This window comes from Cryptotermes secundus, unplaced genomic scaffold (assembly GCF_002891405.2).
Source record: "Cryptotermes secundus unplaced genomic scaffold, Csec_1.0 scaffold967, whole genome shotgun sequence".
NCBI lineage: Eukaryota > Metazoa > Arthropoda > Insecta > Blattodea > Kalotermitidae > Cryptotermes > Cryptotermes secundus.
Window position 1 is genome coordinate 480,512 of NW_019731236.1, and position 16,831 is coordinate 497,342.

The 16,831-nt window shown below is 39.8% G+C and overlaps 1 protein-coding gene across 3 annotated transcripts in view; it reads left to right on the forward strand.

Moving 5' to 3' along the window:
• The first annotated feature begins 13,237 nt into the window (after window positions 1–13,237).
• The window catches only part of LOC111866632 (integrin alpha-9), a 39,232-nt gene continuing 35,638 nt past the window's right edge, over window positions 13,238–16,831 (forward strand). For all 3 annotated transcript variants that reach the window (XM_023855765.1, XM_023855766.1, XM_033752357.1), the window contains exon 1: window positions 13,238–13,346. In XM_023855765.1, coding sequence (XP_023711533.1) covers window positions 13,262–13,346 — 85 coding nt within the window. In that variant the 5' untranslated portion in view covers window positions 13,238–13,261. The remainder of the gene's footprint in view (window positions 13,347–16,831) is intronic.

Consider the following 16,831-nt stretch of genomic DNA (forward strand, 5'->3'; position numbering starts at 1 on the left):
TATAAGTCTTAATTTGATATGTGGAGCTCGAATATGCCCAGTAGTTGAACCTCAAATTGAATTGTATTAGTTATCTGAAAAACGGTCCATCATACATAATATTGGTGTCTGATATGAAGAACAGATTCAATCAAGAATTACAATTTTATTTGAAACATACTGCGATGTCTTGAATGACTGAAATACCTAGGAATACTTAAGCAGTATGATTTCCGTCTGTGCAGTGCGGTAGCTGTAACGTTGCTGGGTATGTAACACTAAATGTATGTCGGAATTCTACATTTGCATCTGAAATAAACATGAAGGCCAATGAGAGGCTCAAAATCGCAAAAGTCGATTTTGTAATGTGCGTGTAATCCAAAACAGACTGCAACATTGTAAGATTTGAGGTTTTCACGGCGGTGACTATGAAGGAAGCAGTCTTGTGGGATGCGGTGCCGTGTAGATATTGTGTTAACCGACGTTTCGGAGGAACGTATCGCCTCCATCTTCAGGGTAGAAGAAAAAGAAAAAGGAGAAATCCGCTAGCGAACCAGCGTGAGAAGGTGCTGTCTTTTTTTCTTCTTTAAATCCTGAAGCTCGAGGTGATACGTTCCTCCGAAACGTCGGTTAACACAATTTACACGGCGCTACATCCCAGACAACTGCTTTCTTCAGAATTCAACTTTGTACTCTTCTACTACATATCCAGAGTCTATATGGCACGAGTTAACGCAATGGGCAATATCTATATTTACACTAACAATACGAGGTTTCTTTCCTCATGCCCGGCCGGTTATTCGGACATCCTGTGTGACGTCACCGCGTAATAATTTTATGTACGTGTAAGATAAGGAGTAATAGGATGGACACTTCAGTGGATCTTGATATTAAAATCGCAAACCGAAATTCATGATAGCTGATCTTAATTTTATATTATTAAGAGGAATCCTCTGCATTTCTTTCGTTTTGCCTCTAAATTATTCGTCCTCAAGGACTTCAGGAAGCAGGGTCCTTCTTAAGCAGCTGGTAGATGCTCAGTATTTAAGGAATTCCATGCCTTTTACAGAATCAGTACGTTTAGCATCAGCTTAAGAAGCCACCGATACCGGACAATATCCAGAGACATATGAACACAATCCACATCTTCACATCATATTTATATTCTGCCCCCAATAAGTAGATTTTCAAGTAGTCGCTTCTTCTAAGTTTTCCCTCTTACATTCTTTATCTGTTTCATATCTCTCCAATACATGCTGCATCATATTCCTTTTCACTCCCTCTCTCCTACGTCACAAAGTTCTCTTTACCGTTTGTTCCTTAGTCACTCTCAAAATATGATGATTTTAATATTCTGCAACATAACTGCATGTAGTCCGTTAATTCTTCGACCCTGAAGATGGCGGAAATATGTTCCTCCAAAAGTCGATTGACTTCCAACACACTACACGGTGTTATATCATAACCACCGGTGAGAAAACCTCAAATCCTGTGCTCTCAAACTATATTCCTCCCTTAGTCATATTTTCATCCGTATAAAACAACCGTTTAAATTATAATTATATGTGTATTAATCTACACACAGTCTAGAAAACCGAGATTAAGGGCCGTGGGGATCCGTTGTGCTGACCATGTGACACCCTCTATCCGCAAAAGTTGGCACTAACTTCGCCGACAAGCGGCGGTCGCTCGGTCTGTATGTTTCGCTTGCGGACTACAGACCACAGAGTTTTTAATTTACACGTATTAAAATAACGGACTGAAACTTAAACGATTCTGAACTGCACAGACCACGGAGTTTTAATTTACACTATTAAAATAACGGACTGAAACTTAAACGATTCTGAACTGCAAAGCAGNTGCTGTATTATTAAGAATTGATGAACTTCTGTATAACCTACCTGATGTGGTCTTGACGTACTTCCTGATGAGGAGACCTGAATACTTTCTCAGTTTCTTCTGCATTTGTTAATAATCTCACCTCATACCAACGTCTAATAAAGTTTCACAAGTTTTTTATGGTACCTATGTTCTTCCCCAGCATACTAACATCATCAACATAGATGCATCAGGATCTGGAAGTAGGTAATCGTTCTAAATGTTTACCATGAAAATTCTTTGTTGTTAATCCATTTCAGAAATGTCTATACCACCTGTAAAATCTCTGGTACAATGATCGATTTTCTTATTCTTGTCATCGACCTAATTCAAATCTGTCTGATGGATAATGAAGAGAAAACTGAGCACTGTATCAATACGCCATCGTTACGAAATGTAGGTTTCGAATCTGTGATGGATCTCTTCATACGTATTGTATTGTAGGCTGGTGGTAGGAGCTCCGAGAGGCAATTCCACATATCGCGGGCAGCGCGACATCTATCAGCCGGGTGTCGTGTATCAGTGCAGCGTGGATGAGAAGGGCGATTGCCAAAACCTTGTTTTCGACAGACCGGGTAAGTTTTTGAATATAACTTCAGTAAAGTAATTTCCAAACTGAACTGCAGTACAAAGGGAAGCCGGCATAGCTCAGTCGGTATTGCGACTGGCTATAGGCTGGACGACGCTGAGGGCAGAATTCGAGTCCCGGTAGGATCAAGAATGTTCTCTTCTCCACGTCGTCCAGACCTACTCTGGGTCCCACATAGCTTCTTATTCAATGTGTATGGCGGGTTCTTTCCCCAGTGGTAAAGCGGTCGGGGCTTGAAGCTGACTACTCACCTCAAACTAGTGCTGAGGTCGAGAAAACGTAGATATATACATCCATTCCCCCATAATTATTCATGGTGTAGTGCTTGATTACTTAAGCACAAGGATAGCTTTCCTTACTGTACTACAAGAAATACTTTGTATTTTTATTTTCCAGTTTACGATCTTGTAACCGTTTAGGGCCCAAGTAATGTGTACTTTTATGGGCGATATTTTGCTAAGTGAAGAAAATTAGCTATGCGTGACGTGAAGCCCTTCTCCACTTCCGCATTTTTCAGCTTGTTATATCCTCTTGTGGCAGAAATGAATAGCAAACCAATTGCACTTTTGTGCAATACCGAACTAAAACTCACAGAATATATGAGCACTACCATGTAGTACAGAGCCGTTGAGAGAACAAAAGCGAAACAGTGACACGCTAAGGTAGCACATTTTAATCACATCTATTTTTTACTTCTTTTTGAATTGAAATTAATTTATGACGATCTTTTATTCATATTTTAGTCATAGATTGTCAGTATTTTAACGTATTATATAACAACGTAAGTAGAAGTCTTTCCAAAATATATATAAAACTATAATTCTTCCTGTAGTTTTGTATGGGTGTGAAACTTAGACTGTGCAGAACATAGACTGAATGTATTTGAGAACAGAGCGCTGAGGAGCTAGACAGGAAAGGAATGAAATGACGGGAGGTTGGAGAAAACTTCATAGTGAGGAGTTTCATAAATTGTACTCTTCGCCAAATATAACTAGACTGATGAAATCAAAGAGTATGAGATAGGCAGGAATGTAGCACGAATGGGGAGAAAAGAAATGCATGTAGAATTTTTGTGGGAAAACCAGAGAGGAAACAACGAAGGTCTAGAAGTAGATGGGAAGATAACATTATAATGGATGTTAGATAAAGAGAATGGGGTGGTATGAATTGGATTCATCTGACCCAGGATACGAGCCAATGGTGGACTCTTGTGAACTCGGTAATAAATCCTCGGATTCCATATAATTTTGTGACATTCTTGTGCAGCTGAGCGACTGGCGGCTTCTCAAGACGGACTTATCTCCATGGAGTTAGTTACTTGGTTAGGTACGATTGTTTTGTCACATTGCCTGAAATTTCTTGTTATTATGTTGCACTTAAATATTAATGTTACAGTTTTGTACATATTCGTACATTACCGTCTTAAAAGACGGTGATATATATGTAAAGAACCTCATATAATAATGTGATACATAATTGTGAAGGAATTGTTAGAAAATTGATCTGTTTTAATTGGTGTGGAAGGGAATTCTTCACTTCTGATGTGGCATTTAGGCTTGCGCCAACCTTAATGTAATAAAAAACAAACAATATTCTGGCCCTTACAATTACCGCTTCAAGTACTCAAATAGAAAATGTGTATGTAATTTAAAAGATAAGGTTTCAACACTCAAGAAGCAAGGGAGAGCTTTCGAATGAGATCAAAGTAACCTGGAAACAGTTTTAGTGCAGTGAGGAGAGAGCTCAATCACTACAATGAGTGGCCACAAATGGATTGCATATGTGAATGTGAAAAATTACTATTTGTAGATCTCAGGCTAGTTCCGGCTTACCGTAATTCCCCGGTCGAGGAGAAGAGAGACAATTCATGGCTTGGGGGCGCAATCGCAGTTCAAGACAACGGTGCCCATTTATTGGTACGTTACATTTCGCTAGACGACTTATATTTACCCTGTCTGTTATCATTATTTGTTCGACTAGTGAGATAAATTCTTGCTAACATTTTTAAAAAATTGTGTTCTTAATTACGCTGTATAAAAAGCACGAATCACATAGCGCTGAAAGACGCAGTTCTTAAGAATATACAATTGTGAATGACGTGTACAGATGCTGTCGTCACAATTGTAGTCGGAAAATTGGAAGGGAAGAAACCTCTTGGGCGACCTCTACATATACATTACAGTAATATCAAAACTGGTACTTAAAGAAACGTGCCATGAGAACATGGAAGCGAGAATTGATATTGTGCTCACTGGTATCATAAAGGACATGAACTATTGACTAATTGAGCGACTGGTAGCTTCTCAAAGAAGGATCCCACTGCATGGATTTACTTATAACTTACATTTTCTTCTCCAAACCCACAGACCAAAACAAGAAGTTCTGGGAAGGACTAGTCGTCTATTTTCCTTTAATATTAACACTAACCGCATAGAAAATGATGCGCCCAACAATTTTTCTATTATTGAATGTGTATTCGCTGCCGCGGTAACGTTCTTATCGAGCTGTTGCTTAGCAAAGAGAAAGGTATACACATACAGATAGACAGATGTGAGAGATTTATGAAGTACGCCGTTGAAATGGGCTCAGGTGCCATGATATATATACCGAGTTTCATAAAAAATTATATAGTCATCGAAAAGTTGATAGGAATAATACACAGATATACAGACAGAATTTTCTTTTATTGGGGTTTGCATTTTCAGCCCTCATTCCTTTACTCATGGCCATTATAGTTATGCATTTGCTTTAGAACATTTAAAATTGCACAGGAGGTAGCGCCTCACTGCACAGCTCCTTTTACAACTTTACCTTGGTTCCAAAGTCTGTCCTCGTTTTGTGGAAATGATCTTCAACTTCAGAGAATTTTCTGTGTTCAATGTCTGTTCTTCTGCAACAATTGTCCCTCTCATAGCCGCGCTATGTGTTTATAGGGATGCTGACGTATTTGGAACCAAAATTGATTCTCATAAACATATATTACTGTACTTCTTAATTATTAAAGTACTCATTTTCATTCAATATTAATATATTTCTTGGCATGACTGCAAAACTTGAATGGTTATTGTGTAAATGACACACGTTCTATTGTTTTGCATGTCTGTTTGTGTGTATGTGGCTGTTTTTTTTTTCTCGTCTGTTTGCCCTTGCTTGTTCTGTAATTGGCCTTTGGACTGTTGAATAAGCGCGTAAATAAAGGGAGAACATATTTCAAACGAATTGTGTTTGGTTTGTTAAATTCGGATGACCTAGTAAAAGCTTCTAATACACTAAAGAAATGTATGGTAAAATAACACACGTATATTCATGTCTCAATACCATTTCTACCTCTTACTCTTGTGCCATATTGCAGGTTTGTGCGCCCAGATGGAGGAACTCTTATTATCTCCGGACTCATGAGGTGTACCTCATGAATGGCGCCTGCTATCTGACTGGGGATACAGCCGGCTCTCAACCAACATGGGACTTAATCTTACCGCTGAACAATATAGGTGACCAGCACTGTCTGTTGGGGCAGCATGAAGTGCTGACTCTTGTTTAATTCAAATCTTAGAAAAATCGATAAATGATTACTAAATTAGATGTCCTCAAGTCGAAACAGAAGCAATTTAACTTACGAACTGGTCTGGTCTGGTCTTAATATTTTCTAGGTGAAAGCGTTTCAGCAGTTTTCCTCAGTATCTTCAGATAGAAGTTTTAACACGGAACTGTTACTAATCTTTATCTATCTTTCCCTTTCGCTTTGGTTATTAGTGTTTCAGTCAATGACTCGCTCGATTCCTCGCATGATGTTTGCTTCTCCCATTTCCTTACTAACCGGTCAAGTGGTACGCGTAGGTTGGAATACTCGGATCCTCGGATCCTACGGATGTCAGTATCGAATCGGACTGCGGCGACAAGGCATGGGTGAATTGGTGGTTTGACGGATGAATGGATTGGATCAGATGTATAAAGTGACTGGCTGATTAAATGAAATGGATGTTAACTTCTACTCAGTGCTGGTACATACTCGTATAATCATTAGAACTCAAATCGTCACCCTGAAAGCACTTGTATCTCTTTCCTCTTGCAATTGCTTTAAGACGCGGTTTCAGTACCGAATAACATCGGTAATATGAAGTTGGCTTAATGGAAATTGTCTGATTATGAAAGTAGATCTGTCTTTTGTCACTATTATTTTTTTAAAAAGACAATAATTAGTGTTTGGTTGATGAAGAAATAAACAATAGTGTTTTGGGTTTCAGAAAAACAAACCAGAAATAGCGACTACTTCTATGTGTATGGGGAGGCAGGTTTCACAGCACATTTACCAAAGGTAAAGACAGTAGACCCTTACGAATAATCACTGAATATATTTTTCTGTTATGAAAGTTTTCTTTTGTATATTGGCGGCTACGTTTCGTCATGTTTCTGGAAAGACGTTAAAATCACCGGAACCTAACAATGCTTGCCCAAATTATGCAGGAATTTCTCTTATAAGGCATGATTCAACTTATTATTGTAACATTATCGAAATTAATTTGCTTACGAAGTTACAAGTAATATCTGTAAATAAGAGGAATAGTTTGGCTATACCGTACTCACCAAGCACGTAGCAGTGCTGTTTAAATATTTATTTTGACTTTGTCCATTATCCGACTATACTCGTATTAAGACGCCCCTTCTGGGAATTCGTTCTACTGTATTTCCATCTTCGGATGAAAACTATGAGGAAAAACCTACTCATTTTGTTCCACTCGGCATAGCTGCTGTCAAACATGGACCCCTATGGTGTAGAGCATCTGTTCTCCCGGAGAAGAAAATGGAACCAAATTTCTGAAATTAATGGTTATAGTAAACTCGGACGATGGACAAATTTCAAAATGTAAGATTTGAGATTTTCACGGCGGTGACTATGAAGAAAGCCGTCTTCTGGGATGTGGCGCCGTATAAATACTGTGTTAACCGACGTTTCGGTGGAACGTATCGCCTCCATCTTCCGGGTAGAAGAACAAGGAAAATCCGCAATCTAGGAACCAGGGTGAGCAGGTGCTGACAGACTAATCTGTCCTCGCTCGCGGATTTTTTCTTCTGCCCTGAAAATGGAGGGATATATTCCTTCGAAACGTCGGTTAAGTCAATATCTACACAGCGCCACCTCGCAGAAGACGGCTTTCTTCAAATTTCAAATTAATTTCTTTAAAATGTGCAATATCTTCTTAAATTTTTTATACTTAATATAAGAATAATTTTAATACTTAATTTAATAAATTATCACATGTTTTCAGAACAGTACCGAAGTGGTACTGGGCGCCCCTGGCGTGTTTTCCTGGCAAGGTAAGCTTACTGTACTCAGGAATCTTAATGTTGCTGAGAAACTGAGAACTCCCGACCGAGAATTCAGAATTCTAAATTATGTAACTCTTTCAATTCAGGTGCAATAATTAGAATAAGGGACCTGACGCTTCATGATGGACAGAGTGGCACGAGAATAGAAACAGTCACCGAGATTCCATCCCCCTTAAACACAGTATCAGTTCCTGCAGGAAGTTACCTAGGTAAGCTAGAAGCAGTAAGTCTTCTCAGATACAGCCGTCTTCATTTTCCTGTAGAATACGGTAGCAACTGACAATTAAACGTCCCTCTAGAATTCCATGCTTATATTGTAAACTCCGCCATACTTCTATGCAAATTATGTCTCCAGCGCGGAGAATATGGATTTTAAAAATTTCCGGCCATTTCTATCCTACAAATCACTCACCAGTCAGTCCAATAGAAATCACAGCGTTAGTGACGTCAATCCAAGAAAATGACTTCATGACAATATAAAGGTTCAGCTGGGACTACAAGCAAGGATTATTTCCTGTCTTGTCATGGGCTATATGGGCTATGGCAATGATAGGCCATTCTTTACAGACATTTCTAGTGATTCTTTTCTTTCAATCATCTTTACAAATTTAGTTCCCCTGTGCACAAGCATTCAGCCTTCAGAATCAATTGGGGCAGTGACGTAAGATTATGGGTGGTCTACACTTCCCCTTATCAATATATATGGTGCCGTGATTTACAAAATAATATGTATGCCACTTCTTAGTCGATCACAGTGGCCGCGGAGCCTAAGGCATGAACCGTCTTCGCCCGCTCGAACACTGGGATCGTGGGTTCGAATCCCACTCGAGGCATGTATATTTTTGTGCATTTTTTCCGTGTTTGTGTTGTTTTGTGTTCAGGTAGCGGCCTTACAATGGGCTGATACCCCATCCAAGGAGTCCTAACAAGTGTGTAAAATGATTAAGAAACTGAAAAAATAGACAAGGTTCAACAAATATACCTGTAGAGCCATAGATAGATAGATGTCACTTGTTACCCTTTCAGTTTTGCAGTCTTCGGTTTCATCCCTTTGGATTAGCGTATGTTTAAGTTAATTCCAACACGAAAGCATTCTGCATCATTATTTCCCGTTATCCACGTTTCACTCCCCAAATATATATTTTATTTTGATACAATATTGTGGTTTTGAAATTATTTTTTACTACTCCAGATAAGCTATACACACACATATGTATAACATACATAAAATGTATTGAGTGTGTAGTTATGAAAGTGATATTTCTTCTACTGATCAAATATTTTGCATCGAAATTAATTATAAATCAACTTATTCAATAATGGGATCATTTGTACATATTTGAATTATTCAGCAGAAGAAGACAGACTCTTACAAATGACGTTCTCTATTGATATGTTGTCTGAGGACTACGTTATACTGAACATTGGTTTGATTCGAATGAACTGTTTGAGAAATTGCATCACCCAAGCAATTGTACACATTTCAGAAACAATTTTTTTTTTTTTAGGAGGAGTTGATTATCAAGTCTAAAGACATATACGACAGAAAGACGCGCACTAACTTTCCTACTTCTGCCTCAGTTTTGCTATTCTAAAATGCCTTTCAGACGCTGTAGTTCTCTACTCTGATGGGCCTTTGAGGAACATGGAGTACTTAATAAGGTCACATTTGTATGGAATATATAGTAACAATATGGCGATGAAGCGAATTCTGGATTTACTATTCCGTGATTTAGCTGTAGCTATTGCCATTTCATGCCCCCAGAATTTTGTGTGGAACATGTGTGTTGGGCGTATATGGCTAATATTGTGTCCGCAATTTGCAAAGTTGAAAATGTAATCTTACAAATTTCTTGAAATGAAAATATATGGCAGTATTTCAAGTATTCATAAATCTAGATTGCTAAGCTGCATAATTATTAATACTACATGATTTCCGTTAGCCCTTCTGTTCACATGGAAGGATTATCAGAAGACGCACAAATTATTCCCGCAATTTACTGTTAACTGAAAAGACTGTGCCTATGTTTCAGGATATTCTTTGAGCTCAGGAAGATTCCTGAGTACGTCACTTTCTCACATTTATGTGGCCGCATCACCAAGAAATGCTGACTTTAAAGGAAAGGTATGTAATTTGCTGAAATGTTCCATCCATATAAATTAGATTTACTGCTTGCGCTGGATCAAGCCTAACTTTATTTTTACACAAATTTATCTACAGAAAGCCTAAGAAGTAGCGCTGCTCTTTCCATTATATGTTTCTAAGTATTGATATGTCATACCTGTATATCGAACTTAAAAAAAATATTTATGCTTCGATAAAGGAGAATTCCCATTACCACGAGGAACTTGTGACCGATGATCTAGCCGTGGTGGTATATGCAACTGTGTTACCGAAACATATCTGTGGATCAGTATTTCAACGGGCAAATGAATAGACGAAAATATGTGGCAGTTTTATGAGACTGGTCTATGCCACAACTAACTGTCTGAACACACGTGATATATAATTGCTTTAAGATGGGACATCTGTCAGTCTTGAATTCCTGTTTCTGACAAGGATTGTCCCTGAAATATGGATCTGTATGGCACAGCACCTTTACTTGCACCAGTGGAGTGGCCACCAGATGGCTGACCACTCTTCATATGACAACGCTTGGGAGCAAACGTAAGTTACCTCTGCGAATAATTAACCACCACACTATGGAGACGTATGGAGGGCGGAGGTAATAATTCACGCTCTATTCATATCGAGCAAGTTCACTCAGGAAGCAAAAATTTGTAGTTCTATTAGGAAGGTTCTCAGTTCGAATCTCTGCCGGGACATTTACCATCCTGATTCAGAATTTTCACGACCTTCCTCAGTCCCTACATGCAAATGCTGGGATAGTACCTTGAACTAAGCCACAGCCACGTCTATTCACATCCGTTACAATTCACTGTCATCAATAATTCGACGCTATAGCGTCCGAGTTACCGACGGCGTCGTCAAATAGCCCACAAATGAATGGATATATTCATCCATTCTTAACCTCAGTGCTGGATGAAGAGGAATGCCCCAGCCGCTCTACGCTTTGGGGAAACAACATTGCTTTAGCCACTGGGCAAGAGGCGCAATGGGCCCCATAGGCGGTCTGTGCAGTGTGAAGAAGCGAAACGCCTTTATCCCTGACCAGAATCTAACCCACATTTCATGGCCATTCAGTCCATGTTGTAGTGACTATACGGACTGACCTTTCCCAGCCTGGACAAGTTATTGTGGAGGTCCTCGAAAGAAGACTTGTCCAGACTCCCATAGAGATCAGAAGACGTAAAACCCTAGCGCACTTTTATACTTGCACGCCTCACGCTACATGATACATGCCAGGCGTGTGTATTAACATTGTTTAAATGGGACCATTTTATGCTTACCTGCTCTCGTCGAGCGGTCACTTTCTGCCGCCTGGCATGCGACTGAGGCGTGTCGGGACAGGCGTGCGGCCATCACCGCCTAGCGTGTCCCGCCACGCGGGTGGGACCAATACCATACGGGAGTTTTTATATAGTTGACGCTTCACGCAAAGCGGTTCGGTTCGGTTCAGTTCAGTTTAGCTTGTAGTCTTGCAAAGTGCTAGCTTGGAGAATTGATGCAATTGATACAGAGTGCTGATTAGTGAAGTGCAGTCTACACCTATGTTATGGAACCCAGGAAAGGAAGACTACAAAAACTGAGGTCTGCGGAATAAAGCGTGGGAAGAGATCTGTAGCAGTATCATCCCTATATTTGATGAAGCTGATGACAATCTAAAGAAAAAATTAGGTGAGTTCTTATTTTCTATTTGGTTCCTTGTTTATTTAATTTACAGGCAATTGCACTGATCTTGTTTTTGTTACATGACGAAATTACAAACCACAACACATAATACACTTATAATTAATTCTTCATAGTTTAAATCATTGATTCCTGCCACGGCACACTACCAACACCCAAGAAGTACTGTGAAAAATTGTCCCTTATTGAAGCATTCGACTGACCACCTCCTCTGTTGCATAGCCCTTGTCTGAAATCTTCGAACCCCACCACTGTCAGTGTGTCTTCATAATCGAAACCGTCTCTGACTCTAATGAAGTTGTGCAGAACACAACAGGCTTTTACAATGTCCACAGCAAGATTTGTTTCAACGTTTAAAGGGCGATGGAAAATTCGCCATTTGTTGCTTAGAATCCCGAAAGTACACTCAACATATCTTCGAGCCCGGGTCAACCGATAGTTGAATACTCTCTTGTTGTGATTCAGATGTTTCCTGGAATAAGGTCTTAGCACATGTTCACTGAGAGAGAAAGCTTCATCTGCAACTAATACATGAGGCAGTATAGGGTTAACAGTTCCTGGTAGTGGCTTTGGTGGAGGGATGTCAAGCATTCCGTTAGTCNAGTATTTAACTACATTTCTTATAGATCCTTGTCCAGTATGTTCCAGTTTATAATTATCTTCTATAAATCTTTAAGACATCTATTACGTCTTTTTCAATAAAAGTTTGACACATCGCTAGGTGTCGTGACCCCAGATGTTGGTGGGGTGACTGATGTTGGCTGAGAAATAGCGTAATACTTAGTTGTGACGATATTCATTTGGCTAGCTGAGCGTGTATTCCAACCGCAGGGAGCGAGTACTCGCTACAGAAGGAATATTTATACAGCGTGATTCTAAATTATTGTCGGGTTTTCCGTAGCCTGTAATTTTCAAACCGGAAAGAACACCGTTTTAATTTTTTTTTTTACTGGCTCTACAGCCTCCTGGGGCCCTGGTCTCTGATCTTTCAGTTTCATGATCCTTTTGCAGACCGTAGGGCTCCTTTGACAATTGATCAGCTAATCGCAAGGCCTCTACCTGAGCACAGGAAAACACAAACACCGATAAAACATATACACATACCAAACATCCATGCCTTGTGTGGAATTTGAACCCATGATCCCGGCTTCAGAGCTAGCGAAGACAGTACATGCCTTAGACGACTCGGTTACCGTGACCAGCATTTAGACATCTTACGAGCCATGAAAAGTGCGCATGTTGAAGTTATTTAACAGTCTGCAGTACTGATTATACTAGTAATTAAACTTTTTGAGTAAACTATCATTTTACATAAGCAGTTATATTTCGTTATTTACGATTTGAAAAATAGAGGCCACGGAAATGCTGACAATAATTTAGACTCACTCTATATATACTTTACAAAGCCCGCGGACCTATGATATGCCTGCATAGTTTCTATTGACAACCAGACAACATGCTTTCGTCAGGTGAAATCATCGGGTTCCTATACTTTTCTCATATAGTGTAACAGTCCAACGTCACACACCCATGAAACGGTAGCGAATAAGAATTTACGCCAAAGTTAAGGCATGAACGTGGTTTTCTTCACGAGGATGAAAATTTTATTTGCCTAATTTTGTCTTCAATATATATGTTTTTTATAGGGAAGGTTTGCAGAGATAACAGGAGACAGGATGATACTGGGAAGTCGTCGGCATGGTGCCCGGTTTGGTATTGCTCTTGCTAACATTGGAGACCTGAACATGGATGGCTACGAAGGTAGGAAATATAAATATAGATGGACATTTCAAGAAAATATAAATATGAATGGAAATTTCTTACCTTGATAGTAAGTCCATCAACAGTACTTACGTATAGCACAATTAAAATATGGCATTTATTTCATCATGTTATTCTTTTGAAACCATGGTAAATGGTAAGGTTGACCACACTAACCATATAAATATAGTAGACATTCGTACAAATAAGATTCATTTTCCCGAATTCGTTTCATGCTCAGATTTTGCACATTTCTGGAAGAAAATACCTCTATGTCCACTGACTAAAAGATACGATGGGCTGCAGAGTCATTCCTGGTGGTGAGTCCAGTTTCCTGAGGTCTTTGTTTAATGTAAAGAAATATTGGAATTTCGTTTTTGGTCCACTTAATACATGTAACATTCCTACTCTGCAACAGGCCAAATGTTAACATAAATATAAGGTAAAACTATCCCTCTAAGAGGCCGCGAAGGACCACAGGGTTATGAGACGTCGAGGCTCCCAAATTTTCTAGACAATCGGTTCACAGATGGCGGTGAGGTTGTCAGCCTTACGCGCCGACTGCCCTTCAACCTAAGGAAAATTCCTTGTACTCATTTCTGTTAGACAGCCAGTAACAACAAAGAAGTGTACAAAATTAAAGGACTACAAAACAAAATCATAGAAATAGAACCACCTCGCACAACAAAAACAAAATTACGTGATCCAGTGTATGAGATGCCAGCAATACGGACATTCAAAATCGTATTGCAACAGAAATGCGGAGGTTCGCATAACACAACAGAGTGCAAGAAATCAAGGAACACCCCAGCTAAATGCGCACTGTGTGGAGGAGACCACCCTGCAAATTACAAAGGCTGTGAGCATTACCAGAGGCTAATCGCTGGCAACAACAAACCCATCACACAACGCACCGCGGCTACATCAACAAACACAAATATACCTCACAAAAACATACAACCCATAGTACACCCGCAGCGGCCAAATTACGCCGAAGTAACCAAACAAAGCTTAATCCAGACAGAAGACACACACAACATATTCTCTACTTTCCTAGACGAATTCAAAAACCTATTTAACCAGCTAATGCAACAGAACAGTATGATACTCAACATGCTAACCATGCTAATCAACAAACTTAACTAAAAAAAAAAACCGGCCGAGTTCCTACGAATAGCACAATGGAATGCCAATGGTCTCCCAAGCCACAAAGATGAAGTAGATTTATTCCTAACACAAAACCGAATTGACGTACTCCTCATCAGCGAAAATCACTTCACCAACAGACCGTACTTCAACATTCCGAGGTATAAGCTATNAGAATGAACATTTTTGAAAGATAAAACTGCCTCTCGAGTAGTGCTCAGCTCCATGGAGTTAGTTAGTTAATTAGTTAGTTTAAACTTCTAAATATAATGTATTTGTTTATGTGATAATTAAAATAATGTTTCAATAATCTGACCTTGGAGGTTTTAATTGTACTTTCTATGTCTATATGAAACAGAAAATAAGCTTACCTCAGAGTTACACAAAGTCTCTCCATTGGACTAATGGGCATGGAGTGGGTCCTTGTAATACGAAAATGACTTTCAACTTTCCCAAATAATTCGTCGAATGTTTTGGGGCTCATCCTAAAATAATTGAAGAACTTTATTTCATCTTCTCGTAAGTCAGCGTACAGGGTTATGAAAGCTCCTTTCAAGTCTCTTTGGATGTTGAGAGGATGAACACTGAAACGCCTTTTCTTCTTTTCTTTTCTTGCCATCTTCTCATAAAGGTATGCAGCAGCGACCGCTTTAGTTGCGAACCCTGCCATGGCACACGCTCGACTGACAAAACTATAAAATGGAAATTTTATACTTACACGCCACACGCCTGACTTCAAGCATGTGGCATGTGGCGTGTGGCATGCAAGTATAAAACAAGCCTAAGCATTTTAACATGTAGAAAGTAGTCAGCGTTACGTTCCAGCCGCTTTGCCCCGTAGGCAAATGTCCTTCCTGTCCGTCTGATTGGAGCCTAAGTAGGAAGGCCCCAAACCTGGTTGGGACGTGTGGTCAAGAGAAAAATTCATGTTCCTGACAGGAATCAAATCCCGATATTCAGCCCTTGCCAACCAATTGCCTTACTGAGTTACAGGAAACTAATGCCGAATACACAATAATTGATTTTTAAGTGAGAATGATGTATCGTAAATTATTACATACTTATCAGCAACCTTACAGAATTGTTGACGTCTTTAAGGTTCCTAAACACGAAATATTATTATTATTATTCTAATTTTCAACTTACTACTCTAAAACTTTATATATTGTTACGGAAATTAAATATTTATATATACAGCTGTTCAAAATCTACCATTTCAAGACAATTGTAACCACATTGAATATTTATATGAAAGATATTTTCTTCAAAATGACCTTCTGGCGTGCTCAGCTCAGATTTTAGAATTTGACTTGCATAGTTACATAGACTAATGCTACTGTGTTATGCTGCAGGTGTACGTTTTCGATTTCCCGCGCAGAAATGGCTATGACCTACAGTACATAAAAGATCTGGAAGGAACGCAAATGGGCGAGAATTTTGGAGGAGCCTTGTGCGTTGTGGATTTGAACGGGGACCTTCTAGACGACTTGGTGGTCGGAGCGCCTCAGTTTTCCCTTCAGGCAGCTAACTCGGCTCAGCTGGTCGGAGATGAGGGGCGCATTTACGTCTATATCAACGCTGATCACGTGAGTAAACCCCCGCAGCTGTCAATACCAAAGCAGCTACTCTCAGATAATTGGTTAACTGAGATTGTTAAAAAAAAAGTAAAGTAAAGTCATCCCTGTAACAGGCCGTAGAAGTCCATAGGGTTGTGAGATGTTGAGGTTCCCACATTTTCTGGACAATCGGCTCTTTGCCCCCAAGAACATTCCAAGAATATTTCTGGTACTTATTTCTGTTAGAGGCTGATTCGACGCCAGGGCCATAGTGTAACCGTTTTTCTTCGGTTCTGCTAGCCCCCGGTAGAGCAATTCGACTCCTCTCAGGGCGTGTTGACTGGCCACGACTTGGGTGATTAGTGGGGCTTTAGGCGTAGGGAAATCACCACAACACCAATTAAGTGTATGGAGTCTTTATTAAATTTGCACTAATTAAATAGAAACGGCCCGTATTGGTCCCCTTCACAGATTCGTGGATGTAGGCTTACTTGCTGTTCTGGGGACGCACACTTAATAGTTACCACAGGGCGTGTTTACGGGGATCCGAACACGTGTACCCCCGGTGAACGTAACTTTCAAAGTCTCTTTGCCAAGCACCCTCTGAATGGTAAATACTTGCCCTGGTTACCCCAAAATTCGGGCAAAGGACCTCCCACTTCAGACAATGATTGGCTGGACCGGGCAGACTGGGAGGTTTTTTATCATTCTCCTCCAATTAGGAAAGCGAATATCCACTAGTGTACCGTTTAGGGGTGAACTTTGCCACCTGCTGCGTGGCTG